Genomic DNA, 26,269 nt, shown 5'->3' with positions numbered 1-26,269 from the left:
TTTTTATCACTTAAGTCCAAAACTAAGACCCCAACCACAGCCCAGAAGGTGGACTTCATTCCACACCGCGATACAAGTGTATTTACTTAAATAATCCTGCCGGGGGAGGAGGCGTCCACGTGACTGTTTAAATCCTTTATTCACACCAGCCAAAAAAAAAGTACAAAAATTAAATATGAGCTACTCCCGAGTCAGTCGTTCAGAGCAGCACCAGCTTCTCGTTCAGGGCGATCTGAGCCTGGGTCAGGTTGGACAGGTAGGTCACCATCAGCAGGTCCTGCAATGACACACAGCCTTTATACACTGAAAACACGGTGATTCAGAGAGGAAAACATCAAATCTGTCAAAAAAAAAACACACAAATTACAAAAAGAACAGTAAGAGGCAATAAAAGAATAAATAAATTAATAAAATAAAAGTTGTTCTGGTTAACTGAGGACACAGGGCTGTGAAGTAAACAGCGTGTGAGTGGGAGAAGGTCTGACGAAAAGGTAGAACGTGAGGAGGAGGTGGAAGGAGAAAGGAGGGAGCCTCACATTGATGTTGGAGTTGAGCATGTTCTCGAAGTCCTCCGCGGTGATGGTGGGCACTTTGTTGACCAGGTCCATCAGGAACCGGCCCACGCTGTTGTCGGCCGTCACCTTTCCGGACTATAGGGGAGAAAGAGGCTTCAAGCTAACGGAAGCGAACCGCCGACATCTTAGTCTGTTCGGATCAGACAAACCGCTTCCTCAAATGTTCAGGCAAATTCTATTACGTCATCAAGCTGCCTCCATTTTTATTTATTCTACTTCATTACTATTCAAGTTACTTTTCAGAAGTACAACACTTCTCCCGGGCGGGACCCTCACCAGCACGTCCTCGATGTAGGCCAGCACGGTGGCCAGCATGTCCTGTATCCGGCCCGCCGAGCTCGCCACCTGGGACAGGTCCGAGGTCAGGCCTTTGGTGCGGGTGGGCGCCACGCGAGTCCTCTGAAGGAGGTCCACTGGAAAACCCACAAAAAGACCACTGAGAAATCGGATTCCTCTTGGGACAGTGGGACAAGCTTGGGGACGGTGCCATTGAACAGGCCGCCCAAGACTTATAGGGTTCTTCAGATAAACAATTTTGAGGATTGCCACTTCAGAGATGGTGGTTAGAACCTGCAACCTAACCTTAACCCTAAGGGAGTGTGGCTCGGTGTGTGTTTGCTTGACTTGACTCTCCCCAGGTTTTTGGGGATGTGTTAGGAATCGGTGTGTGTGTGTGTGTGTGTTTGAGTTTTACCTCCTATCCTCTCGGTGTCGTAGTAGATGTACTTGACAGTCAGGGGGGTGAACATCACACCGACGGTCTTTCCAGGCACGCCCATCTGTGCGCTGTGAGAGGGCGGAAACATCCAGGCTTACACTTCTCAAAACACTGGATGGTGAGACCTGGATGTTTGGTGAATTTTCACATTGTCAAATCTAACAAATCAGAAAAATCTGCTGTTTGTCACATCTGACAAACAGCAGAAGCATGGAGGCCCATGAAGATGCTCCAGAGCTACGTCGCGAGGTCTCGATGATGGAAGTATCTGGTGACCTCTAACACTGACATGCCTCGGCGGAGCAGCTGACCTGACGTAGGCGCGTATGTTCATCTTGCCACTCTGCAGCGCCGAGTCCACGGTAAGATGGATGGGATTGGAGGCCTCGCGGCTGTAATACTCGTGGATCAGGACAGAGTGCTCGGTGATGTCAAAGCCCGTGGCGTACCTGTCAGGACAGAGGACACAAGGGTGAGTGTTTCCTCCCTCTACGACCACAACTAAATATTTGGGAAGGCAAATGTGATCGGAAACGATGACGGACCAGCCGATGATGACCTCAGTGGGCGACACCCTCTTGTGAAGCTCGTACATGTTCTTGGCGAACTCCATGTCCACGGCGACCTGCCACCGGAGAGCGACACTGAACACATGGCCAAAGAAACAACAACACACATCTTGTTCTTCTTCTCCTTTCAACTTTTCCCTTCAGGGGTCACCACAGCCAATTAACCTTCTCCATCTAACCCTACTCTCTGTATCCTCCTTTCACACTGGAACAACACACAAGACGTAACTAATTCTTGGATTCACAGCAACCAGGGGCCAGGACACATTTTGGCTAAATTAGGTTTATTCATGAGATTTTTTTTCCAACTTGACAATTCTGCTTCATCACTAGCACAGTGTTTGCACATGCATGTGTTGCCCTGTTTACGAGCAAGAGAGAGAACCTGCCTGTATCTAATGACGGCAAAAGTAAACACATCCCATTTTCATTGGATTCAATAACGCACATTCTAGTCCATATCAAACTCTTTTGTCTATTATGCCAATACGTACCTCGTCTTCAGACTCATTGTGGGGGACAGAGAAGCAGTTGGTCACCTCTATAGAGTGCTTGTCGATGGTTCCTGAGGAAAGACAGAGATTTAACAACACACACACACAACCTTGGTGTGGCTGTAGTCGTCTTGACTCCACTGGCATAACAAACGTAACCTCGCGAGCTATGAAGCCCGATGGTCTGTTGACAAGACACATTTTCCAGATTAAACTGTTTAAATTACCCACGAAGTCCGACAGCTGTTAAGAGAGATGCTTTTTAGCTAGTTAGCAATAGCTCATGATGCAATTGAGTCAGACCAACACGGATTACCTGCCAAGCTAACGGAAGCTAGCTGACAGCAACATGCTAAATAACCATGCCGAAAACACGTAGGGTGGCTAATAGCAGCCGGCTAACGACGACTAGCTAAGCGCATCTAGCTAACTGAGGCTAGCTAGTCTTGGATAGCGACCGTCAGAGCGATTATACAAAACAGAGCAATTTTTTTCTATTTTCTCACCTAGTAAAGTCCCGATCACACGACTCGCCCCTTCATTTCTCCGCTCGTACGAGTCGCAGATGGAGGCGAGGACGACTGGGTGAATTTTGACCACCGGCCCGTACACCGACATCTTGGGAAAGGAAGCCGCTGGACTCCTTCTTCGGCTTTAAACGATGGTTCTGTCAAACAGGGCGCCGGCACTTTAGCGCCCCCTATCGGTGGGAGGGAGCAGGACAGAAATCAACAGGTACATTCAGAATTAGCTGCAAATTATAAATTTTAATGGCATTTTTTAATATGAACTTAGCTTATAAACAGTTAAAAAAAAAATAGAAAAAGCTGGTACAGATAAATTTTAAAATATTTTACATTCAAAATGTCCAGGGAATAAAATGGCACCAAATGTGACAGACAAATTGCAGTGAAATTAAAAATCTGTTATTATCTTTATATTGAAAAAAAGCTATTATGAGCAAGAAATCCACAGTAAGTTGTGTCCAAATTGACAGGAAAATTGATGCAGAATTAGGAAGAAACAACACTACTGTTGTATTTTAGTCAGGGCACACACCCGGTTGACGGTAAAACGTCCGTTTAATAATCAATAGCTGTTGTTGGCCACAGCCAAGCCACACAAGCCTGCAATACAACTAACTGTTCCCGCTCAATTCCAGGTAAAAACCTTAGAATTCCCCAAACCACACCCACAAAATTCCCAGCAATCCAAAAATCACACAGAAAACAAGCATCAACATAAACCCCAACATTCGTGACTCGCTACAACACGATGAACAAGTAACCACTACTTTTAACATGAGTTAAATATAGACCAGAAAATCAGTAAAATGATCCCTTTTACATTTTAATGTTAAAACCCCTACATGGTTGATTGTTAATTTACACAACCCTGAAATTCAGCTACGATTTAAGACAAAAACAAATAAAAAAATAAAAAAATGTGCCACAACGTCCGCTTTCAGGAAAAAAAAGATAAGATCGATGTTCAATGAATATCTGTAAATGAGAAAATTCTTCTTCTTCTTTCGGCTTTTCCCGTCAGGTGTCGCCACAGCGAGTCAACTTTCTCCATGAGTTCCCCTCATTCACACACATATATTCTATATATTGCTGCGACTAACTTTCATTCCTCTCCTTTCCAGAGCATACCTCCACCTCTCTAGATTTTCCTCTACCTGTTGTCTGCTCTCACTACAGATCACAATGTCATCTGCAAACATCATGGTCCATGGGGATTCCTCTCTAACCTCATCTGTCAGCCTGTCCATCACCATTGCGAACAAGAAGGGGCTCAGAGCTGATCCCTGATGGAGTCCCACCTCCACCTTGAACTTCTCTGTTATCCCCTCAGCACACCGTACCAGTGTCTCACAGCGAGCATACATGTCCTGCACCAGTCTAACATACTTCTCTGCCACTCCAGACTTCCTCATACAATACCAGAGCTCCTCTCTTGGCACCCTGTCATATGCTTTTTCTAGGTCTACAAAAACACAATGAAGCTCCCTCTGGCCTTCTCTGTACTTTTCTATTAGCATTCTCAATGCAAATACTGCATCTGTAGTACTCTTTCTAGGCATAAAGCCATACTGCTGTTCACAGATGCTGACTTCTGCTCTCCGTCTATCTATCTCAGTCTATAGTCTAGAAAATAATAATTAAAATAAAAAAATTTAAAAAAAATGAAAACAAAATCCCCCCTCGAATTCGACGTTTATTTTTTTCCCGGAAGTAGGCGTTTGTAGTTTTTATCGCTGGACTACAAATCGCCCTCCCCCTCCGGAGGGGGCGGGGCCAACGGCCGCATCCTCCGCCGCTCCGCCGCTCCGCACCTGCCGGCGGACGGAGAAGATGGAGACGGAGAAGAAGAAGAAGAGCAAGGTGAGGAGCTCCATCCTCCGTCCAGAGGGTCCACCCGTTTCCATAGAAACGCGGTGCGTGTGGTCGTGATCGCGGCGGCCTTTGTTTTAGGCGTGTGCGTGTGCGCGTAGAAGGGATGATGGCTGGACTGCGTAGAACGGATGCGGTTGGTGCGTGAGTGCGCGTGCGTGCGTGCCTTACCCGTTGGATGCAACGCGAGCGCGCACACACACACGCACACGCACGGAGACCCAGGTGTTTTTTTTCGTCCGTGTTTACGGCCGTAAATCGGTTTCTTACGTAAGGAAGCGACGGGCCGCTTCCGTCCGAACCGACACCGGAAGTCGGCGAGGATCAAACCCGGATGTCAATCTTGCTATCGTCGTGATTGTTTTATATATGAAGTTGTTTTATCAACCATAAAAATAAGGGTGGCATACGTGTGATTGGCTGAACGCAATGACGTAACGCCTCCCCCTGTGTGACGTCAGGTGGACCCGCAGCGTCGCTGACCTCAGGACATCTCCATGGATTCTCATTGGTCGCTTTAACGCCAGGTGAGAGTGTGTGTGCGTGTTTATATGTGTGTGTAAATATGTGACGTCACCCTTTTGTGCATGTGTGTGTTTCAGGCTGAAGCAGATGTTGCATCAATAATCGTGATAAAGAGTCTATTGGGAGGGAATCAATAACACACACACACACACACACACACACCATGGCTCTGGAGAACTCGGTCCTCCCCTGCCGCCCGGACTCGCTGTCGCTCCCGGTGGACGACAGGCCGGATGGCGGGGAGGCGTCGGAGGCGCCGGCGGTCTTCAACGTGTCCGAGGAGCTGGGTCACGTGGTTACCACGGAGACGGCGCCGTCCCCCCCGCCGTCCGCCAAGGGCAACAGGTCCTTCCAGTCCAAGATGGCGGAGCGGGAGGCCACGGCCAACCTGACCAGGAAGAAACCCCAGGGGGCGGAGAAGGAGCGCGGCCGGTTCGGCTGGGGTGAGTCACGCCGATCGATTTGAATGGGATTCCGGATGATTGATTATCGATCGGCTCGCCCCTCCCCTCCCCTCGGCAGCGAGGGCGCGTCGCAAGCGGCAGCGCTACGTGGAGAAGAACGGCCGCTGCAACGTGCAGCACGGGAACATGCGGGAGACCTACCGCTACCTGACGGACATCTTCACCACGCTGGTGGACCTGAACTGGCGCTGCTCGCTCTTCGTCTTCGTGATGGCCTACGCCGTCACCTGGCTCTTCTTCGGGGCCATCTGGTACCTGATCGCCTACTGCAGGTGAGGAGGAGGAGGTGCGGTTCGCGGTCACCTTCGGATCCTGTCCGAACATCTCCTCTCCGGTGGGCTCAGGGGGGATCTGGACCACCTGGAGGACGAGACGTGGACGCCGTGCGTCAACAACGTCAACGGCTTCATCTCCGCCTTCCTGTTCTCCATCGAGACGGAGACGACCATCGGCTACGGACACCGGGTCATCACGGACCAGTGCCCGGTGGGGACCATGCTGCTTCTGCTGCAGGCCATCCTGGGCTCCATGGTCAACGCCTTCATGGTGAGCGACCCCCGGCTCCTACGCCGCTCTCCTCCACGTCTGATTGGAAGCCTCCGAATCATCTCCCTCCCTCCAGGTGGGCTGCATGTTCGTGAAGATCTCGCAGCCCAACAAACGGGCCGAGACGCTGGTGTTCTCCAAACACGCCGTCATCTCCCTGAGGGACGACAAGCTGTGCCTGATGTTCCGGGTGGGCGACCTGCGCAGCTCCCACATCGTGGGCGCCAACATGAGGGCCAAACTCATCAAGTCCAAACAGACGCAGGAAGGTGAGAAGAACTTTCACGCCGCCAGAGGAATGAGTCCGGGCTCATGGAGATACCAGGGGTAGAAGGTGGATCCTCCTGAAGAAACGGTGGAGATATTAGAGATAGAAGAAGAAAAGAAAGAGCGTTAGAAGCAAGCATTGAAAACTGCGGCGGCTATTACATCTTGGCTAGTGTTAACATAGCTGTTAGCCTGCCTGTGGTTGGGGTTAATGACCTATATTAGCTTACCTGTCTGGTCAGGGCAATGATAGTTGATATAGCATGTTAGCCTGCCTATCCGGTTGGGATAAAAATCTATTTTAGCTTTGTTAATATAGCATATTAGCTTACCTATCAGCTTGGGGTTAATAGTTTCCCTGTCTGGTTGGGGGTGACATAGCATGTTAGCCTATCTATCTGGTTGGGGTTGATATAGCATGTTAGCCTATCTATCTGGTTGGGGTGATATAGCATGTTAGCCTCTCTTTCTGGTCGGGGTGACATAGCATGTTAGCCTCTCTTTCTGGTTGGGGTTGATATAGCATGTTAGCCTCTCTTTCTGGTTGGGGTTGATATAGCATGTTAGCCTATCTGTCTGGTTGAAGTTGACAAAGCATGTTAGCCTATCTGTCTGGTTGAAGTTGACATAGCATGTTAGCTTATCTGTCTGGGTGAAGTTAACATAGCATGTTAGCTTATCTGTCTGGTTGAAGTTGATATAGCATGTCATCCTCTCTATCCGGTTAGGGTTTATATATCATGTTAGCCCCTCTATCTGGTTGAAGTTGTAATAGTATGATAGCTTATCTATCTGGTGAGGTTTATATAGCATGTTAGCTTCAGCAGGAAACAAACACACGCTTCATTGTAGTCCTCGCCTCTGATTGGTCCAGGAGAGTTCATCCCTCTGGACCAGACGGACATCAGCGTGGGCTTTGAGACCGGAGACGACCGCCTCTTCCTCGTGTCGCCGCTGGTGATCTCCCACGAGATCGACGCCCGCTCGGCGTTCTGGGACATGTCGCAGTCGCAGCTGGAGAAGGAGGACTTTGAGATCGTGGTCATCCTGGAGGGAATGGTGGAGGCTACCGGTAAGACATCCTTTCTCCTGGCTCTGCGGGGTTCCCACTTCCAGAAGGGGTTCACCGTGGGTTGTTTCCACCCAGGGATGACATGCCAGGCGAGGAGCTCCTACCTGGCAGAGGAGGTGTTGTGGGGCCACAGGTTCAGCCCCATGATGTCCCTGGCAGAGGGTTTCTTTGACGTGGACTATGGCGCCTTCCACCACACCTTTGAGGTATCATTGGTTTGAGATAACATCTGTTTGAGATAACAACTGTTGCAGGTAATATCTGTTTGAGCTCATGCGTATATGTGCTAATATCTGTTTGAGCTAACATCTGTTTGAGCTAACATCTGTTTGGTCTAACACCTGTTTGCGCAATTGTGTTTGAGTTAACATCTGTTTGAGTTAAATCTGTTTGAGCGAAGATTGGGTTGGGCTATTACTGTCTGAGCAGACATCTGTTTGAACAAACTTCTTTTTAAGCTAATGTCTGTTTGAGCTAACTTCTGTTTGAGCAAGCATCTGTTTGAGCAAACATTGGTTGTGCAAACGTCTGTTTGAGCTAACATCTGGTTGAGCTAACTTCTCTTTGAGATAAAATTTGGTTGAGCTTACGTCTATTTGAGCTAACATCTGGTTAAGCTAATGTCTGTTTTAGCTAACGTTTAGTTGAGATTATGTCTCTTTGAGGAAATATCTGGTTGAGCTAACGTCACTTTGAGCTAAAATTTGGTTGAGCTCATGTCTGGTTAAGTTAACATTTCATTGAGATAACGTCTCTCTTAAACAAATCCCTTTTGTATAGTGTGTTTTTGTGAGCAGAAATCTCTTTGAAGCAACATTCTCTGTTTGAGGAAAGGTCCCTTTTGAGTCAAAGACTTTTCTGCGTAAAAAAACTCTCTGAAGTTCACGTCACTGAGTGAACATCTCGGAAAAAAGGTTTGTTGAACCAACAAATGTCTTATTTTGACCTTTAAGGGAAACGTCTCTCTTTGAGGAAGCGTTTCTACTTGTAGCTTCTGTACGAAGGAACATCTCTGAGGAGAACGTGTCACCTGTTCCTCCAACTTAACACCAGATGTCCATGTTCTTCTCCCCCCTGAAGGTGGACACGCCCTCCTGCTCAGCGCGTGAGCTCTCATTGGCCGCGGCCAGACTGGACGCTCACCTGTACTGGTCCATCTCCAGCAGGCTGGACGAGGAGCCCACGCTGGTCAACCAAGCGGCGGAGCGTCCGGATGCCGGCTCCGCTGGCAGCAGGTGTGGGGCGCCGACCTTCATCGTCGGGGAGACCACCGACGTCCCCGAGCCGACGGCGCCCGGGGAGCTGAACGGCAGCGTCGCCACCGACCAATCAGAATCAGAGGCCTAGATGAATGAATGTTTACAAAGACCTTTGGTGTTATCACAGTGCACACACTCTCACATACACACACACACACACTCTCACACACACTCACACTGTCATCGATGTGGAAGCAGCGGTGCGGTTCAACTCGGTGTTTCACGACAACAGGGCGGTTTCTGTCGGGGGGGAACCCAACATGGGGACAGGGAACGTTCGGTTCCTCACGCTCAGAACTAGAACCTGCTGAGAAGCCCAGATGTGGACGTGGTCCTCCAATCCAAGACCCTCATTTCTGATCGTTGTTTTTAAATTCCTCCTTTTTTTTTTGTCTCTTTGCATCGGGACAAAAGATTGAAGTCATGAGAGCAAGCCAGTGTTTACAGGAAGTATAGCGTTGCCATGGATACGGAAAGTGATGCTGAAGCAAAGCAAAACAACAACAATGTTGCGTGTGTGTGTGTGTGTGTGTGTGTGTGTGTGTGTGTGTGTGTGTGTGTGTGTGTACGTTCTCCCACGTTCTGACTTTGGGTTCCCCCCCGAGGCCTTTTTCCTCCAATCCCCCTTTTTCTTCGGTTTGCACAATTCACCCCCGTCACCGTTTGATTGACAGCCCAGCACCCCGACCTCTGCAAAACAAAAGGTGGCTCACGTGATCCGTTGCCAGGGCAACATATCAGGGTGATGGTAGGTGTGCGCGCAGAAGCCCGAACAGCCGGCTGACGTCACCCAGACGCAGGCGTCTCCTCGGAGATGATTTTCCAGGGCGCACGGATGTTCCTGACCCGCCTCCATCCGAGGCTGTGATTGGCTGGTGTGTGTGTGTGTGTGTGTGTGGGAGGCACACACCTGGCAGTTTGGGCTAGTTGCCATGGTAATGTAAGCCCGCTTTTCACGCACCTGCTGGCGTGCACAGATGGCGGCCCCTTGGGGGAGGGGGAGGCTCCTCCAATCACAGGCTCCCCTGTCGACATCCTGAATCCCTTCTTCGTCTGGTCGTCTGCGCCGAAACAAAACATAAACTTCTTTTTTTAATAGATACAAACGTGGGACCCGTTCACGCACCGCCCTAAAAACAACACTCAGATGAAATGTGACTTCCCCACAGTCTAAATGTTTCTGTGTGTCTGACCTTGGATCCATGAATTGTAAGGAAAGACTTCCATATCAATATTTTCTTGACTTCATTGTCGTGTCTCACGTAGCGCAGGTTGTTCTGCACCCCGACTCTGACCCGCGTCCATGACAAGCACAACCCGGACCTGCTCGGTTCCGCCCGAACCTCCGCCCCCGCCTGCCGTGTCGGACGCCTTCATTTCTACTTGATGTTTTTAATATATAAGGACTCATTGTTAGACACAAATAAACTGCAGTAAATAAAGAATCCGTCACTGCTTGCATGTTTTTTTTTTTGTCAAATGATGTTGGCTGGGGATCATTAGCAGGTTGGTGTTTTAGATTAAAATACAAGTTTCAATTGGGCTTTTGAATATATATTCAGAATCAAAAATACTTTTCATGATTCTGTTGGGAATTGACTTTTCCGGCATTTGCTCATTATTATTCTTTGTATTATTATAATTGTTATTGTTTTAAATTCCAATCATTATTTTCATTGTTATCACAGTAATTATTTGCAAGTGTATTTGCAGTCCCTATGTCCTCGATTGTAAGTCGCTTTGGAATAAAGCGTCTGCCAAATGCAATGTAATGTAATGTAACGTAATACCACACTTATTATTTTCATTGTTAGCAACATTATTATTATTACAATTATGATTATTTTACATTCCAATCATAATTTTCATTGCTATAAAGCTATTTAAATTATTATTTTTAGTTTCATTGTTATCAACATTATTGCTATTATTATTTTACATCCCATCATTTTTTTTTGTTATCAACATCATTATTATTTTACTTTACAATGATAATTTTCATCTGACTCAAGTTATTATCATGGTCATTATTTAAGTTAAACTTGTTATTTTCATTATTATCAGCATGACTATTATTATTATCATGAAGACAACAGGGAGAGCCTCCTTCCTTGCTGGGAGGCGGAAGTGCCGCTACGTCACATCCGGTCTCAAGGCGCTCCGGAGTCCTCTGACAGCCGAGCGGCAACCGCTGCTCTTTGTCGCCATCTAGCGGCGCCTTCGCGCACTGCAGGGCGCCGCGCTCCTCCTCGCTGATTGGCTCCAACCCGGAGGGGGCTCGCGCTACTTAAGCCCAGGTGCGTGGGGCGCGCGCCGCTCGATCACGTGGCCGCGAGCAGCCCCGCACCTGGACTGAAGAAGGTAACGCTGCCAAGTCTGCGGGGAAACTTTACGTACGTTACTTTTTCCTCAGTATTACAAGGCGCCGGCTTACTTGTGCCCCTTCTGGCTTCCGATTGGCCACTTCCTTCCCCGATCGCTCAGCTGTGGTGTTTCCGGGATGTCCGTCATGGCGCCGACGGCGGTGAGCAGACCCTCAACGGACGGCGGCGCTGCCCCGAGTTCCGGGATCCAGGATCCAGGTGCGCACTGCGCCGGTCAGGACCCGGTACCGCCTCCTCAGATCCCCAGCCGGCCCCTCTTCTACCTCCACACTCCTCCACCACCACCACCACCACCCCTGGTCCACTACCAGTGGCCCCTGCCCTTCTACAACCCCTTCGCGGGCTTCCCCGGCATGGGTGAGTGACGGCCGCGACAGGAAGTGCAGTTTGAAGGAGTTTTGAGATGGCGGAGAGGAGTCTGAGAACATTGAGGTCAGAGTTGAACTTTTTGGGTCTTCTCCTTAGGCTACGGCATGGTCATGCCCCCCTTCCCACAGCCCTCCTACATGGAGGCACCGGCCTACATCATGCCCCACCCTCAGCTCCATCCCGTGGACTACAGGCGGCTGCTCCAGTCCCATCTCCACCCTCCTGCCGTTCCCTACCAGAACCCGGTCCAGGTCCGGCGGCCCCGACCCTCTGCCCCGCCCCCGAACCCGGTCAGACAAACAGTCAACTGTGAGGTCCAAACCGAGCCGCCCAATGGAGTCCCAGGGAGGTACAGGGAGGGTAGCCCCGTCGCTGACTCGGGCCAGGGAACCACCCCCTGCTCGCCGTCCTCCTCCAGCTCAAGCTCGCAGAAGCAAGAAGTGGCCGACAACTACGCCCTAGTCGGTAGCCCGAGGGGGCGGGGCTACCGGACTCCCGCCAAAAACCCCCCTGAGCCACCACATTCCCCGACAGCAGGGGTCACCTTGGAGGCTCGGGCGGAGAGGCAGAACGGCGGTGGTGCGGCGCCCTGCAGGAGCAGCCAATTCAGAGTTTGGTCGGTGAGCTCCCCGGAGAGCATCGGCCCCGTCTGCAGCTCCTCACGACGGGAGGACGGGGCCAAGGAACGGCGCCGCTCCGTCCCAGACATCCTGATGCGGACGATGAGGCCTCAGGAACCCGAACCAGAGCAAGAGGGGAGCATTTCCCAGGGGTCGTCCGGTTCCGAGGCGGATCCCGCTGGTTCAACGGATGATGTTGATGATGATGAGGAGGAGGAGGAAGGGATGTTCGGATCCCAGGAGTCTTTGTTCAAGATCCTCAAGCTACCTCTGGTACTCCACAAGCTCCTCTCAGAGTCCCGAGGAGAACATGAGGCGATGGGACAGGCCGGGCCTCTGCGTTCCCCTTTCGGCAAAAACGACAACCTCCTGAGTTCGCTGAGCGACTCCATGGCCCAGGCAGACACCGCGGAGACGACCTTCTACCAGACGTCGTTAAGTGGCGGTCAGATGAGGGCTCTGAACGAGTCGGTGTGGTCAGTGGAGTCTCTGGCGCCCTTCGTCCCCCCCAAGGACTGGCTGGTCCGGAACGGCATACTGGAGCCCCAGATGATCCTGGAGGTGGAGGAGGTGGACAATGCTGCGCCGTCCAGGAGGAACGGCAACGACCATCAGCAGAGCCAGAAGTTCTTCCTCTCAGACAACTGGCAGGTCTACAGCACCCCAGAAAAGAAGCAGCGCCAGACAGACCGTCCACGTATTGAAGCAGAGGTCGATGCCCCTGCCCAACAAGCCCCAACCCTTGCAGAGGAGGGGGCAGGAAGTGGGTCTTCTGAAGCTGCAGCTCATGAAAGTCCAAACCAGGGATGTGGACCGGAGCAGCGGATGGAGAGTCACCCTTCTACCGACCCAGTGAGAAGCTCCTCCTCGGACTCCTCAGAGACACCTCCTCAGACAGAGGTGGTCTCCTCTGCATCGGGGGAGATGGTCTCTTCTGCGGTGCAGGTGGACGGGGATTGGCGGGGTGAAAACGGTCTGCAGCCGAGTGTCTCCACCGAGGTCCTCCTGGAGGCCCCGGTGTCCGAGAGGCATTTTGTGGACTGCGGGGTCCAGTGCTCCGAGGAGCAGAGGACCAGATGTCGCTGTCAGGAGCTCCAGGCCAGCGTGGAGCAGGGAGGCAAACTCAAAGGTATGTTCTGGAGGCTCTCCACAAGGCTTCTTATCAGATGTTGGACGTGCAGATGTAGTCTGCAGTGGTGGAGTTGGAGATGATCCCCTCCCACTGCAGACTAACCATCTGTCTGACCAAACTGTGGACTTCCCAGATTAGCGTTCGCATCTGAGCCCAAAACCAAAGCACATTTGTAAAGTCCCAGAGTTCCACGAGATTGCATTGTAGAACCTTCTAAGATGCTGAGGGCCGACCGGATGTTGGGATCCATACTATTCCACGGTACGGTTTTCAAAGCCCAGGTTCTAACGGGCTGTTTCACCAATGTGAAAGGAACTGACTGCAGCAATGGGGACGGATTTGGCACCAATGGACACGCTCGGAGAAACCAGAAGAAACCGTGGAGGATCAGACGTCAAGGTAATGCGTGACATGGTCTGCACCCGGCAGCTGGAGATGTTCCTCGGTTTCTGGTGTCAGATGTTCATTCTACAAACACCTCCCGGGGGATTTAAGCATCTTTTTATGGTTTCACAGAAAAAAACTGCGTCCGACAGGAAGCCTTCAGCGGACACTGCAGCAGGTCCAGGTCCAAAGGTGAGCACCTCCTGGGCTGGGAGGGGGTGAACAGATGGAAACCTGTTGTAATAGAAGGTTGTCCCACCTCCCAGGTGGAGAAGGACGGTTCTCTCAATGCAGAGTCGACCCGACGCAGGAAACTTGATTTTAATGTATTTAATAACTAAAGTGAAATGAAATGTAATTCTATTTTTTGGCCTAATAAATATTTTGCATAAAACTGTTTCTTTGAATACTTGCTCTTTGGGGGCGGGGCTTGGCTGCTTTGGGCTCAGTTTGATTTGGACTGTTACAGGACTGCATCGCTCCTCTTACCCCGCTCAGGTCATCGATGGTCTCCAGTAGGTCCACTCAGGCTTCTCTGAGGTGGACACTGGGTATCTCTTGGTCAAACGAGGTACGAGTCCTCCAAGAGCCCCTGCAGGAGGAGCCCTGAGGGTCATGCAGGTTGTTGGAAGTGGTGTAGGATCAATAATGCCAAGTCCAACGCATGATGAGATACAGAGTTGGGCGACTGGACCCTGAGCTCCATCGAGCATTATGGAATAGTTTACATTTAGACACAAGTGGAACACTGAACTCACCAGAACTTCAGACTGGACCAGCGATGGTGACCCAACAGCAGCATCAACTTCTGAGTCTTTGCTCATGGGGAGGTTCTAATGTTTACTAGCACTTTGGGATTTGAAGAAACCTTTCCATGAACTATGAGAAATCCTGTACTTGCTGCGAGGAAGATGTCCTCCTATGGGGACGAGGGTTTTTTTTTTCTGGTGGGTCATGCAGACGCACAACCACAGGCCAAAATGACGTCAGCTTCGTATCGGAAATGAAGACAAAGGCCTCGAAGAAACACGATAAACCCTTATATTTGAGTCTCGATGAAAACGAGGCTGTGGCTGGACTCCCAAAAGCGCTACCATCTAAAAGTGTGACGTTACATCATGGTTTCTCAGTTCACTTCCACTGGGGCGGTAAGTCTGCGCCGCGCCGGGGTCAGAGGTCGTGGCCCAGCTGGGCGATCTCCTCCAGCAGGAAGTCCACATCCTCTTGCTGGGTCGCGGGGTTGGAAAAGACACACCTGAAGAAATTGACCTTGTCTCCCAGCGGCTGGTAGCCGATCAGCACCGAGCCCTTCTCCATCATCCTGGCTTTGATTTGCGGCGCCACCTGCGGGCCGATGGGGAGAACCGCATAAGTGTCCGTTTCATGGCAACGCTAATGAAACGGCAATGAGTGACATCACTAATTTAGCAGAAACCCTTGCGATTAATAATTTACTCTGTCATCAGGGTGTTGACAGTAGCCACTAGAGGGGACTCTTGCACCAATCTTCTTCCCCTTTGGGTTGCTCCCTTCAGGGGTTCCAACAAACAACCAAAAAAAAAAACCCTGCCTCCATCTGCTAGCTACTATATCTCTGCAGAGCTCAACATGTCTGTCTCTTACAGCACCGTTTGGCGTTTCAGGTCGACCGTGACCCGCTGACCTGATGAAGTCTCGCGTCCCAGTCAGGTCCCGGCGGAGAACCTCTGAGGCTGGGTGGAATGTACCAGAAACAGACGTTGCTGTGTTCCGGCTGTGTGAGAAGCGACAAGACAAGAGCTGTACCTCCGTGATGGATATGTATGTGCGTGTTCAAAAAGGGTTACTTCTATAAAACGTTAGGTGGAGATTATTTGTTCAGGGTGGAGTTGTTCAGGAAAACACTCACTTTGTTCTTGAAGACCAGCTGGAAGTCTGTCCTCCTTTCCAGTTTATCGTACAGATACTCTGCGTTTTCCAGACACTTGTTGACCTGACATCCAAAGCCCTCGGTGCCCTGAAAGACACCCAGACAGAAGTACTGCCTTACCACGGTACTGGTTAGGGAAAAAAACAAGGCAGAAAGCATTAAAAACCAAGAGGAAATCTGTGATGTTAAAAGAAGTATCATCTGCATAGAAATGCACCGGTCACCAGGGTCAGTCCATGCTGGGATTGTGAGGCCTGCCTGCTGTATCAGGGGTCTATCTGACATTTATTTTCCTTAACGTGTAATGGACTGATGGAACCATGAATCTGAGACAGGATAGAAGAAACAGTTCTCCTCTTTTATGCTCTGAAGGGAAAAATAATCGAACAAAGCTGCACGTTGTGACTTCAGGCATCATTAGAATAACTAGATTAGATCATGAAGTTGAAATGATCCTTTTTTTTTCATCTTACGTCATCCATTTCAAAACGCTTTCTTGCTATACAGCTGCTCTTGGCCTGGCCTGGCAAGGCAAGGAGGCGTTCCCTTGCCAGGTTACATATCGATGCAACATCTGCCTGCGATCTGAAACCAGTTCATACTGTTTGGGCAGTTCACTGTGGACAAGGTGCAGACTAGGTGTCCCAGACAAAAGGCACCTGAACCTGCTAGCGGGGATTCAAACAGTGGACAGAACTTTCTCCTCATGGTGCCCAGAAGGTGGCGTTCCTTTACCAGGTTACCTATGAACACGGCATCAGCCTGGGGACTGAATCCAGTTCATGTCGTTTAGGTGGTTTGTTGTGGACCAGGTGAGGACTCGGTGACCCAGGTAAAAGGTATCTGGACCTGCTATGGTGGTTTCGAGTGGTACTTCAGAGAGCTTTAGAAGATGGATCCTCCATCACACAGGGGATACAGCCATACTGTTCAATCATACCTTTGCCTTCCACATGAGCCACAGCTTGAAGACATCGACGTGGCGTCCGCACTGGATGCTTTTATCCCCGGTATCGTAGCTCACGTCGTAAGGTTTGTCCGTCTGGAAGAGATACTCGGCCCCCAGCTCGTTGCACTGCTGCAGGAGGCCCTGCAGAGACACCCAAACAAAGATTAAGGAAGGACATGTATTCCCCGGAGATAGTCGCAAGACGCCCGACAGACATGACAGCAGTATCTGGGTTCTGGTCCTGAAGATACAGTCCTCAACCACAGAGACGCTACCAGACTATGATCTACACTAGCTTGCAGAACAGGTTGACCTTCAACTTTTGAACAGTTGGAATTAAATGATTGCCTCGCCGACGTTCCATCGGGCCCTTCCACGGGCGGCGGTGGACGAGGATGAGGAGGAAATAACTCACCTTCTTCTTTATCAGAATGACGGAGCACTGGAGCGGCACGCCCATCATCTTGTGGGGGTTCCATGTGACCGACCAGGCTCTGCAAGACACCCATGGCTCGGTCGGACAATGGCACTCCAAAAAAAACACCCTCCAGTTTCCGACGATGTTAAGCTTTTTTATCTGCTCGCAGACGTTAGCTTACCGTTGGACACCCTGCAGTTTCACCCTGTGTCTGTCCGACAGCAGCAGGCCTCCGCCCCAGGCAGCCTGCGGGAAACCCATTCTGTCATTCTTTGCAGAAGGACTCATTCTGACTCAAAACGAGTCGGACGTCTCCGTGATCGGCCGGCTTACGTCCACATGCATCCACAGGCTGTGCCTCTGACAGATGTCGGCGATGGCGTCCAGCGGGTCGAACGCTCCGTACACCGTGGTGCCCGCGGTGGCGTTGACGTAGAAGGGAACCAGGCCCTGCGGGGAGCGGCACCTCAAGGTCAGCACACCGCAGAAACCTACAACTTCTCCAACCCCCTGATGGCTCGCAACTTTAAAACACGAGTAGGGTTCTCAGAATACCATCTCACAGAGCAGATGTCGGCCTTGCGCCGTCCAGGAGATGACTTTAAAGACTTTATCTGATCCAATCACAACTTCAACATTCTGTCGATGAGGGGAGGGGACCGATACCTGTGTTGTGCTAAGCTAACTAGCATGGGGCGCCTCCCCGGCTCCCCTTGCAGTACAGAGATTCATGACGGGATGGGAAACGGTTAAGCGGATGTTGCTCGTGTCAGATTTCCCTCCGCTTCTTATGCCGACCTGCTCTTTCGCCGCCACAATGGAGGCCTCCAGCTCGCCGGGAATCATCCTCCCCCTGGTAAGACCAAAAAACATTGTTGTGGGCCTTTGAAAAGACAATCCCCCTCTGGGGTTACCCTTCCCGCAACCCTGAAAGCACCGCATTCTCCCATGAGGAGTCTCAAGCGTGAGAACATGTATGACTTTGTATTGCATGTCAGCGCGGGCGTTTTTCTTTTTATCGCTTACAGCCAAAAAAACGGCCGGCGGCAGGTGAGCAAACATCCAGCGCATTGTCCCAGAGCAAACACATTAAGAGCCGTACCTTTCATCGCATTTCACCAGGAGGACGCTGCGGCTGCCCATCCCCAGCACCGCCGCAGACTTCTTCACTGAGTAGTGACTCTGAACGGGTGGAGGGCAGACAGAAAACAAGCTATTCATCGTATTATAAAGAGCGGTTCGGCGGGTGGAGATGGGTGGAGTGGGTGCAGAGGAAGCCTGGGAGGAACACCTCAACCACGGGCTTGTCAGAAGATGTGGAAGGAAAAAGGAACTTCGGCCTTTAGCCTACATACGGAATCGGTTCCGTGATAGAGCTCGTAACTCCGTCTGCTTGGATATCAAATTAAATTTCCCCGTTAAAATGAACGTACCGTCGTTTCCAGAACACGGCGGCTTAAACAATTAGGTTTTTTTTTGGGGCTAATGAGCTTCACGGCACCAAAACGTTTAGCCTCGTCACACCGGGCCGATGAAATTCCGAAAAAGACGACTTTAACGGTTTTAGCGCGCAAGAGGAAGAAGAAGCTGGCGATCAGCTGGAGGACAAAGCGGGGATAGAAAATGGATGGACTTTTCCTCGTCTTATTTATTATTCATCTTTTTCATCGGCCGTGTTACAGCCACTGTTCGGAAAAAAGCATTTCAGTAAGTTTTGGTGAATGTTACCAAAATGTATTCCATTAAGAGTGTAAATATTTCATGTAACAACAGGGACACCTGCGGTTTTTATATTTATATGTACACATACATTTATCTAGTATTTTTTAGCCGGTGCAGCTTCTATTCAGGTGCCCTCAATAGTCCAGAAATTATGGTAAACGCTATGAACGTTCCAGATCCCAGTTTTGTTAAGTGACAATCCATCAACATAAAAGAGACTGTAAAGAAATAAAGTGGTTTTATTAACTCACCGGCTCCAACCTTAATGCTACAATGCTATGCTAAATGCAACTGAGACAAGAGAATCCAGACAAATAAGCCGGTGTTATGAAGTGTATTTACGCTGAGGACTGCTTAAGGATGCATTTATCATCGTGCTCTATTGCTTCACTTCCTAGCTCCACCCTTAATGCTACAATGCTATGCTAATGTAACTTTGCTCCACTTTATGTCTAACCTCCATTTATGGACGGAGTGAAGCCGCTCCTCTTTTTAAACCCATCAAACCCTCCCTGACCGGCTTTAAATAAGAATAAGAACAACTTTATTTATCCCAAAGGAAATTGTTGTGCCGGAGTTTCAAGTAAAACATAACAATAATAGATAAAAGTAGGAAGGAGGGAGAATAAGAAATACGAATAAAAGATAAAGTGTCAAAGTTAAGGTCTTAAAAAGTACAAAGATTTGAATATTCCCTTCGGCTAAATGTCTTCTCACAGACGACGCTCTCCGTCGCCGCATCTCAACAACAACTTCATCTCTTCACGGACGAGTCCACCACACACACACACACACCTCGCTGGTGTTTTCCACGGTTCTCTCTGGGCTAGCTAGCGACAAGCAGCATGTCCAACTGTCTTTAAACGCCAATTCACAGACAACGGGGACGTCAAACGCAGATCACAAAGCTGAACGTCCACTGAGCCACGGCTCGGATCTGGGAAAACCCCAAAGTCCATGCAGTCAGAAGTCGAGGTTCCTCTGGATATTATTCTATATTTGCTCCCGGTATTTTTGTTACCAGATAATCTGGAAAATTCCCCCAAAACCAAGCAATCAGAAATTTCACAAGATTAGCGTTGGAGAAGAATGGAGATGAATGGTTCCTGGCGAGGACAGGGATGGAGGTCAATGAGAGGGAGCCGCGTGGAGCGGTGAGGCTACAGAGGGTGGAGATGAAGAAGGTGGAGGAGTTTCAGGGCAGAGGGTCAACAGTCCAGAGCATCGGAGAGGATGGAGAAGAGGTGGAGGAACAGAGTATCTGCAAGAATGAAAGGACAGGTGGAGAAGATGGAGGTGAAAGAAGCCACGGTGTCTGGTTTGGAGACACCGAGGAGAAGATAAGAGGAGGAGACAAGAAGATGTGGAGGACCAGATGAAGGAGAGGACCAGGAAGGGGTCCATCAGAGGGACGGCACATTAGTTGTTTTGGAGATGAGATGGACAGAGGAGGAACGGTGAAGATCCGGGTGGAAGAACACTGAGGTTACAGGTCTAGAGCGAGACCAGAGAGGAGCTTTACGGATGGAGGTGGGACGTCGGACGTCCCCTAAGATGCTGGATGAAGAGCGAAGAAGAGGAATGATCACATGTTCTGAGGTGAGCAGCACCAGCCGGGGCAGAGCGCCCATCCCTCTGCTCTTCACCTCCGGGTCGAAGTGGTACCTGGCTACCAGGATGCTGTAGAGGTTGGACATCGAACCGCCTGGAGAGAGAAGATCCAGTCAGGAACCGAACACACACACACACACACACACACATGCGTGTGCTGACGTGGTTCGGGAAGCACCTGAGCAGAAGATGCCGTCTCCCTCCTGGTCGGACCATCCCAGGATGGTATGCATCTTCTTCAGGAGAACCTCCTCCATGAGGATGAAGACAGGGGACACCTCGTACGTGAACCTGAGGACCGTGCACCCATTGGTCAGTTCAGTGTGGTCCACACCACGTGCTCCTCAAAAGGGTGGGCACATCATTCCGTGTGGAGACAGAAGGCGATCGCCAGAAGGTCAGGACGAGGTCCGAGCCGTGGAATCTTACATGTTGGTGTTGGCCGTGGAGGTCAGCCATTCTCCGGCCATGCCGATCACGTCCAGGCCCGACGACAGCTGGTTGAAGAACCGAGGGTGACCTTCAGAGAGGGAAAGGGTCAATCCCGCACGGTGATGTTTCCACGGATACCGGCCAGAACTCCTCCTCGTAGCACCTGTGCTGACGCTGTACTTGAGGGTGTCTCTGCAGTCCACCAGGATCTGCTCCAGGGTGTCGGCCTGCTCGGGCAGGTCCAGGCAGAAGCCCTCCAGGCCCTCCTTCAGCTGGTGGGGGTGGTGGAAGTCCAGGACCTGAGAACGCCAGGAGCAGCGCTCACACGCTCATGGTAACGTCACCTTTCGGACACGGTGATTGGCTGATACAGACATCTAAACATCCACACGTCTGAACCTCCTGCGTGTGTTTGGACCACGTGAGGAACCTGGAGAACCCTGAGGAAGCCCAGGCAGACCCGGGGAGAACATGGAGCCTCCACCAGGAGGAACCCTGTGGGGATTCAAGGCTCATTTCCCGCGCTGAGGTATGTTTATCGTGTGTGTTTGTGAGTGTGCGAACGTCGGTCCACCATCTTCTGGTTGCTTCTAACATCCCACCATGTGCATGTCAACCCTCTGGACATTTGCTGCTTACCTTGGAGCTCCTCTGGGTTGACTTGCAGATGTAATTGAGCAGGATGTCCAGCAGCTGCTGCAGGAAACCCCTGGTCATCTCCTCGCCGCCCGCGGCCGGAAGCAGATCTTCACCAAGCGGACACGTGAGGAGCAAGAGTTAAAAACAGGCGACTCGACATTACGTTTGAGCGGGAGAGCAAAACAGCAACAATATAATTTCAAAGAAATGCGCTGGAATTCATCAAGTAATGATGAAAATAATTCAAATCAGACAGCAGAAATTAAATTGAGCTCTCAAGAAATGATTCCATGTAGAAAGTATTATTCATATTATCAATTGTAATTAATTATTATTACTATTTGCATATAATTCTATCCTGTGGGGATCTGAGATAACTGAACTTCCACATCGTGGGATCTTAAGATAAGATAAGATAAGAACAACTTTATTTATCCCAAAGGAAATTCTTGTGCCAGAGTTTCGAGCAAAACGTAACAATAATAGATAATAGTAGGAAGGAGGGAGAATAAGAAATACAATAAAATATAAAGTGTCAAGGTTAAGGTTAAGGCTACCAAGTGTTTTAAGGTCTTAAAAAGTACAAACTTATCAGTCTATCTTATCAAATCTTAAAGCTGTTGGAAAAAAAATCCATTGATCTAAATCTTATTTTAAAAAGTAAGAATGACCTTGAAATAACTTCCAATCAGCTCAAAACCTATTTTTAAAAAGGTGGAAATCTAATGATATGAAAGGGAATCAAAAATGACCTTTGCTGTAGTTGCAGCTGAAGTCCACTGGGGGGCGCTGTTTCCCATCCTGCTGCTTGTCGGTTCTCGGCCGCGTCTCTGTGATTCTCTCTGGGGGGGCAGGTCACACACACACACACACACACACACGCACACACAATTCAATGGTGTCTGGGCTCAGCCTTCAGAACACAAGCCCCGCCCCCTGCTGACATCTATGATGTCATCCTTCTATTTTGTGACATCACAGCTTCCCCTTTCACCTCCGCAGGGAGCGGGATGACCCCTGTGTGACATCACAGCTTCCCCCTCCACGTCTCCTTGGCTCGAGGGCCCTGCCTGCCCCCCCCCCCCCCCCCCCCCATCCCTTCCACTTCCCTTCTTTGGCAAAAGTTAAGATTTTGGGGTTTTGTTTTTGTTGTTTTTAAGATTTTAAGAATCTGCAGGCGAGTGAAGTTGAGTTGTGTCTTCGTGTGCTGATGGACAAACGTTCTTCTCCAGCCGAGGACTGAGGACAAGAAAACCCGCTAATTTGATTTTGTCTCTCGGTCAAGGACACGTCAAGGTCATTAGCAGGCAGCTCATGTCAAGTACTTTGCATATTATTCAAACATATTCAAGAATTTGAAAGAGAAGCGTTTCTTGCTATTTGATATATACATATCTAAATACATTTATATTTACACACAATGTATCTGAGAGCCATGTGGCTTCCAGACAGGAGTGAATAAGCCAGGTTGTCCTGTGGCGTGATATCAGCTCGCTAAGCTAGCACATGAAGCCGGCTCCAGAAGTGGCGTCAGGATGTTAGCTTACTATGCTAGATCTTGCAGAAGGTTCACTGAGTTTGAAAAGAAATGTGTGCGTTACTGCATGGAGATGTGGTGGTGATTTTCATTTACAAATTAAAATCTTCTGGGTCGACCGGCATTCGTAACTGTTAAGTTTTCACCCGAGGCTAGTTTTCAGTGTCTCAGTAAAACCTAAGGTCAAGCAGCAATTTAAGCGTCACCCCAAAACTGAAAACAAAGACTGCAGCTCTCACAGGACCAGCAAATAATCTGAGCCGACCTTTAACCTTTAACATTTACAAAGATAAAAATAAAGCTGTATTAAATAAAAGACCTCCTTTATCTATGTTTTACACACTTATTTTCCTGATAATACTTGAGTATTTCCCCTGGAAAATATATATGTAGCTGGAAACAATCCTCAACGGCTAAAACAAAACAGCTACCCTGCGCAGACGCTGCTTAACCCAGACGACATACGTCTGAGCACTAGCACAGGTGGAGGCTGAAACATCTGAGGGATTAACGCCGCTGACGCTTCAGGTGCCAGCAGATGGCTCCTACCTGACAGCTGGAGGAAATCCATCTCTGGGCGTCGGAGCGTCTCCGTCCCGCTGCAGCTACCTTTCCATCAGGAGGGGTGGGGGGTTGCGGGGAGGAGGAAGGTGGCTTTACGTGACGGCGTGCAGCCTTCCGGCGGGAATCACGTTGCAGGCGGTCCCAGATGTGCAGCACCTGAAGCACACAGACGCAGTGGAGTTGAAGCTGCAGCGCTCCACAGCCAGCATGTGGGGGTGGGAGGAGGTCGGGGAGGGGGTGTGGTCTGCCACCGGGGGCAGCAGAGCCTCCTCCGTGCTTCGGTTATGTAAAAACACACACAAAAAAACCCAAAGAGCTTCACACTCGGTGGAGACGCAAACCTTCTCCCGGGTTCTTAAAGAACCCGGCTGTTATGTAACGGCCGGGTTCTTCAGCTCCACTTCAGGTCCACTCTGGACGGACCGCCACCAAAACTGGAACCCATATTGACATTATTTCTAGGCTGAAAAATCCAATATCAATCAATCTGATACATCTATGTTCCGGTTACTTTTCATCAGTTGGATTTATTTCTAAAATGTCAAGTTGATTTCATCACACTGCTGATTAGTGTCTGTAACAACCAGCTGTGGGACGGAGGGACGGCAGAAAACATGGATTTGATGTCAAAATACAACAAGAGATAGAAATCCGCCGTCGGACATCCGCCGTGACATCAATCTTGGAGACAACCTGTGTTGGGAAAAGTGTGGAAAACGCTGTAACGACTTTAAAAACGCCGGACGTTGTTGTCCCGGCGTGTTCTGATGTGAAAAACGTCAAGGCTGTCAGGAACTGATTAGGCAATGAGTGGTTTATTAGAAGTCAAGAAATAAACTTACGAGAATCTCCGGGCTGGAACGAATGTCAACCCGAGGGCATCGTTCGCCCTCTCTAGACATCTGCTGAGGCACGTCAAGTTGGATGTGCAGATGAGGAAGATTCTGCCCCCCTCTGAGGGAGTGTAGGGGATTTATACCAACGTCTCGGTAGTCAAGGTTACTTCCTAATAAGGAGTTGTTGTTCACACTTTTTGGAAGTGGGCAGCTAGGTGTGCAGGGCGGCACCCTGGTATGAAGTACTGCTTTCCTTCACATCGAGTGATGGCGGATAAATTTTAACAGTTCCGACATCTGTTTTTTAAAAGGACGTACATTAAGTGTCCTGTCGGCGTCTCCTGATGCCGGGTTCAGGATAGCCAGCATATGGAGATTCAACAAGTTGCGTTGGGTGCGATAACGTCAGGTGTGGAGTCTGGAGCCGGGGTCGGGGGACGGGAAACCAAAGCTGTGTATTCAAGAGCAGAGGGTCCAGAGGTTTTTGTCAGCAGCTCTAAAAATAGATAAATCATGAGTCCTGGGGCCTCTGGATGACACAGGCTACCATTCATCAGCTCAGAGAGTCGGGTGAGGATCTAAACTGCTTTCCTTTGGCAGGTACTGCAATATCCTGTTCTTTGTTTGCTCCTCAGCAACCAAAGATCAACAGCGGTCATCAATCAACACTACAGATGATTCCTGAGGTTCTTCTGTCCCACACTCAGTTTGTGAGTGCTAAAATACACTTTGTTGAACTTCTTTTCCGACCGCATCTGAGCATTTATTAGAACAGGTTCCTTAACAGAGTCACACACATTCTTACAAAACCTCATAACAAGATACACATTATACAATATTCTTTATAGGTCACTTATTTCTACACTAGCAAGCGAAAAATAAAATAAAAAAAAAAACAAAAAAAAAACATCTAACTCAGTCAAATAGAGATAATATCTTCAACTCTCCAGATATTTTTTAATGGGTGCCCATTTGTCAAGATATAGGTCTGTCTGAACTCGAAGCGAAAACACCTGTTTTTTCCTTAAATTGCTTGTTGATGCCGTACCCATAATAAATTGCTGTGGATCAATTGGTCTGTTTAATTTTAAAATCTCACTTATTTGTTTTTTTTACCTCTTCCCAGAATTTCATCAGTTTAGGGCAGTCCCAAAAAATGGGGGAAAAGTCCCCCGTTATGCCACAGCCCCTCCAACACAGGGGAGACAGTTATTATCATAAGCAGCTATTATAAAGGGAGTTTTAAAGTACCTTATTCTTAACTTCCAGCTGAACTCCCTCCATGTTGGGCTGCTTAAACATTGTTGCCAGGGCAACCAAGAACTCTCTCATTCTCCATCAGCAATCACAGCATTAGATTCCAGTTCCCACTTCGCTTTCACATCCAGTGTGTCCACTGAAGTGTCCATACGTATCCTGCCATATATATCTGATGTTGTATTTTTAGTGTTCATTTTGTTCTCAACTATCTCAATCCAATATTGTTCAAAATTAGTTGAAGCTTCTTTATTATTGTCCCATTCTTTGTGTGTCATCAAATAATGTCGAATTTGAAAATATCGAAATAAATCCTCAGAGTCAATGTCGTATTTTGCCTGAAGTTGTGAAAAAGCCCTCAGAGTTCTTCCTTCAAATAACTGATTTATTGTGATTAAACCTTTCCCTGCCCATCTAATGAAACCACCGTCCATCTCTGCTGGCAGAAAGTCACCTGCTGCTGTTATTTTTGCTGCCCTTGATAGGGATAGAGGTAGATTCAGGAATCGTCTTGTCTTTTCCCAAACCTTAAGTGTACGGTTGACATATTCATTTTGTATCTTAAGTCCACGTCTTGCTTTTGAATTTAGAAAGGGGAGAGTTGAAAGCGACACAATTTTA

General features: G+C 49.2%; 3 protein-coding genes across 3 annotated transcripts; 1 reads left to right on the top strand and 2 right to left on the bottom strand.

Moving 5' to 3' along the window:
• Nucleotides 1-120: 120 nt before the first annotated feature.
• On the bottom strand, nt 121-3,022 carry eif3f (eukaryotic translation initiation factor 3, subunit F). Its single transcript, XM_086172250.1, has 8 exons — nt 2,863-3,022; nt 2,357-2,427; nt 1,839-1,918; nt 1,605-1,742; nt 1,270-1,361; nt 852-988; nt 537-650; nt 121-277 (listed from the first exon to the last, which is right to left on the bottom strand). The coding sequence occupies exons 1-8, from the start codon at nt 2,972-2,974 to the stop codon at nt 200-202; spliced, it is 822 nt and encodes a 273-aa protein (XP_086028376.1). The 5' UTR covers nt 2,975-3,022; the 3' UTR covers nt 121-199.
• A 1,624-nt stretch (nt 3,023-4,646) lies between these two features.
• kcnj9 (potassium inwardly rectifying channel subfamily J member 9) lies at nt 4,647-10,332 on the top strand. Its single transcript, XM_086172210.1, has 9 exons — nt 4,647-4,743; nt 5,214-5,279; nt 5,355-5,720; nt 5,800-6,013; nt 6,086-6,287; nt 6,364-6,556; nt 7,429-7,626; nt 7,702-7,832; nt 8,707-10,332. The coding sequence occupies exons 3-9, from the start codon at nt 5,441-5,443 to the stop codon at nt 8,971-8,973; spliced, it is 1,485 nt and encodes a 494-aa protein (XP_086028336.1). The 5' UTR covers nt 4,647-4,743; nt 5,214-5,279; nt 5,355-5,440; the 3' UTR covers nt 8,974-10,332.
• A 4,469-nt stretch (nt 10,333-14,801) lies between these two features.
• On the bottom strand, nt 14,802-24,496 carry gad3 (glutamate decarboxylase 3). Its single transcript, XM_086172207.1, has 17 exons — nt 24,398-24,496; nt 23,541-23,711; nt 22,207-22,296; nt 21,455-21,561; nt 20,979-21,114; nt 20,813-20,903; nt 20,562-20,674; nt 20,362-20,477; nt 18,153-18,232; nt 17,849-17,903; nt 17,384-17,500; nt 17,232-17,296; nt 17,048-17,126; nt 16,624-16,773; nt 15,663-15,770; nt 15,438-15,527; nt 14,802-15,118 (listed from the first exon to the last, which is right to left on the bottom strand). The coding sequence occupies exons 2-17, from the start codon at nt 23,560-23,562 to the stop codon at nt 14,945-14,947; spliced, it is 1,593 nt and encodes a 530-aa protein (XP_086028333.1). The 5' UTR covers nt 23,563-23,711; nt 24,398-24,496; the 3' UTR covers nt 14,802-14,944.
• Nucleotides 24,497-26,269: the final 1,773 nt, after the last annotated feature.

This window comes from Fistularia commersonii, chromosome 25 (genome assembly GCF_037954325.1).
Source record: "Fistularia commersonii isolate RoL2024-O1a breed Wild chromosome 25, RoL_Fcom_v1.0, whole genome shotgun sequence".
NCBI lineage: Eukaryota > Metazoa > Chordata > Actinopteri > Syngnathiformes > Fistulariidae > Fistularia > Fistularia commersonii.
This window is presented reverse-complemented; position numbering and strand designations above follow the sequence as displayed.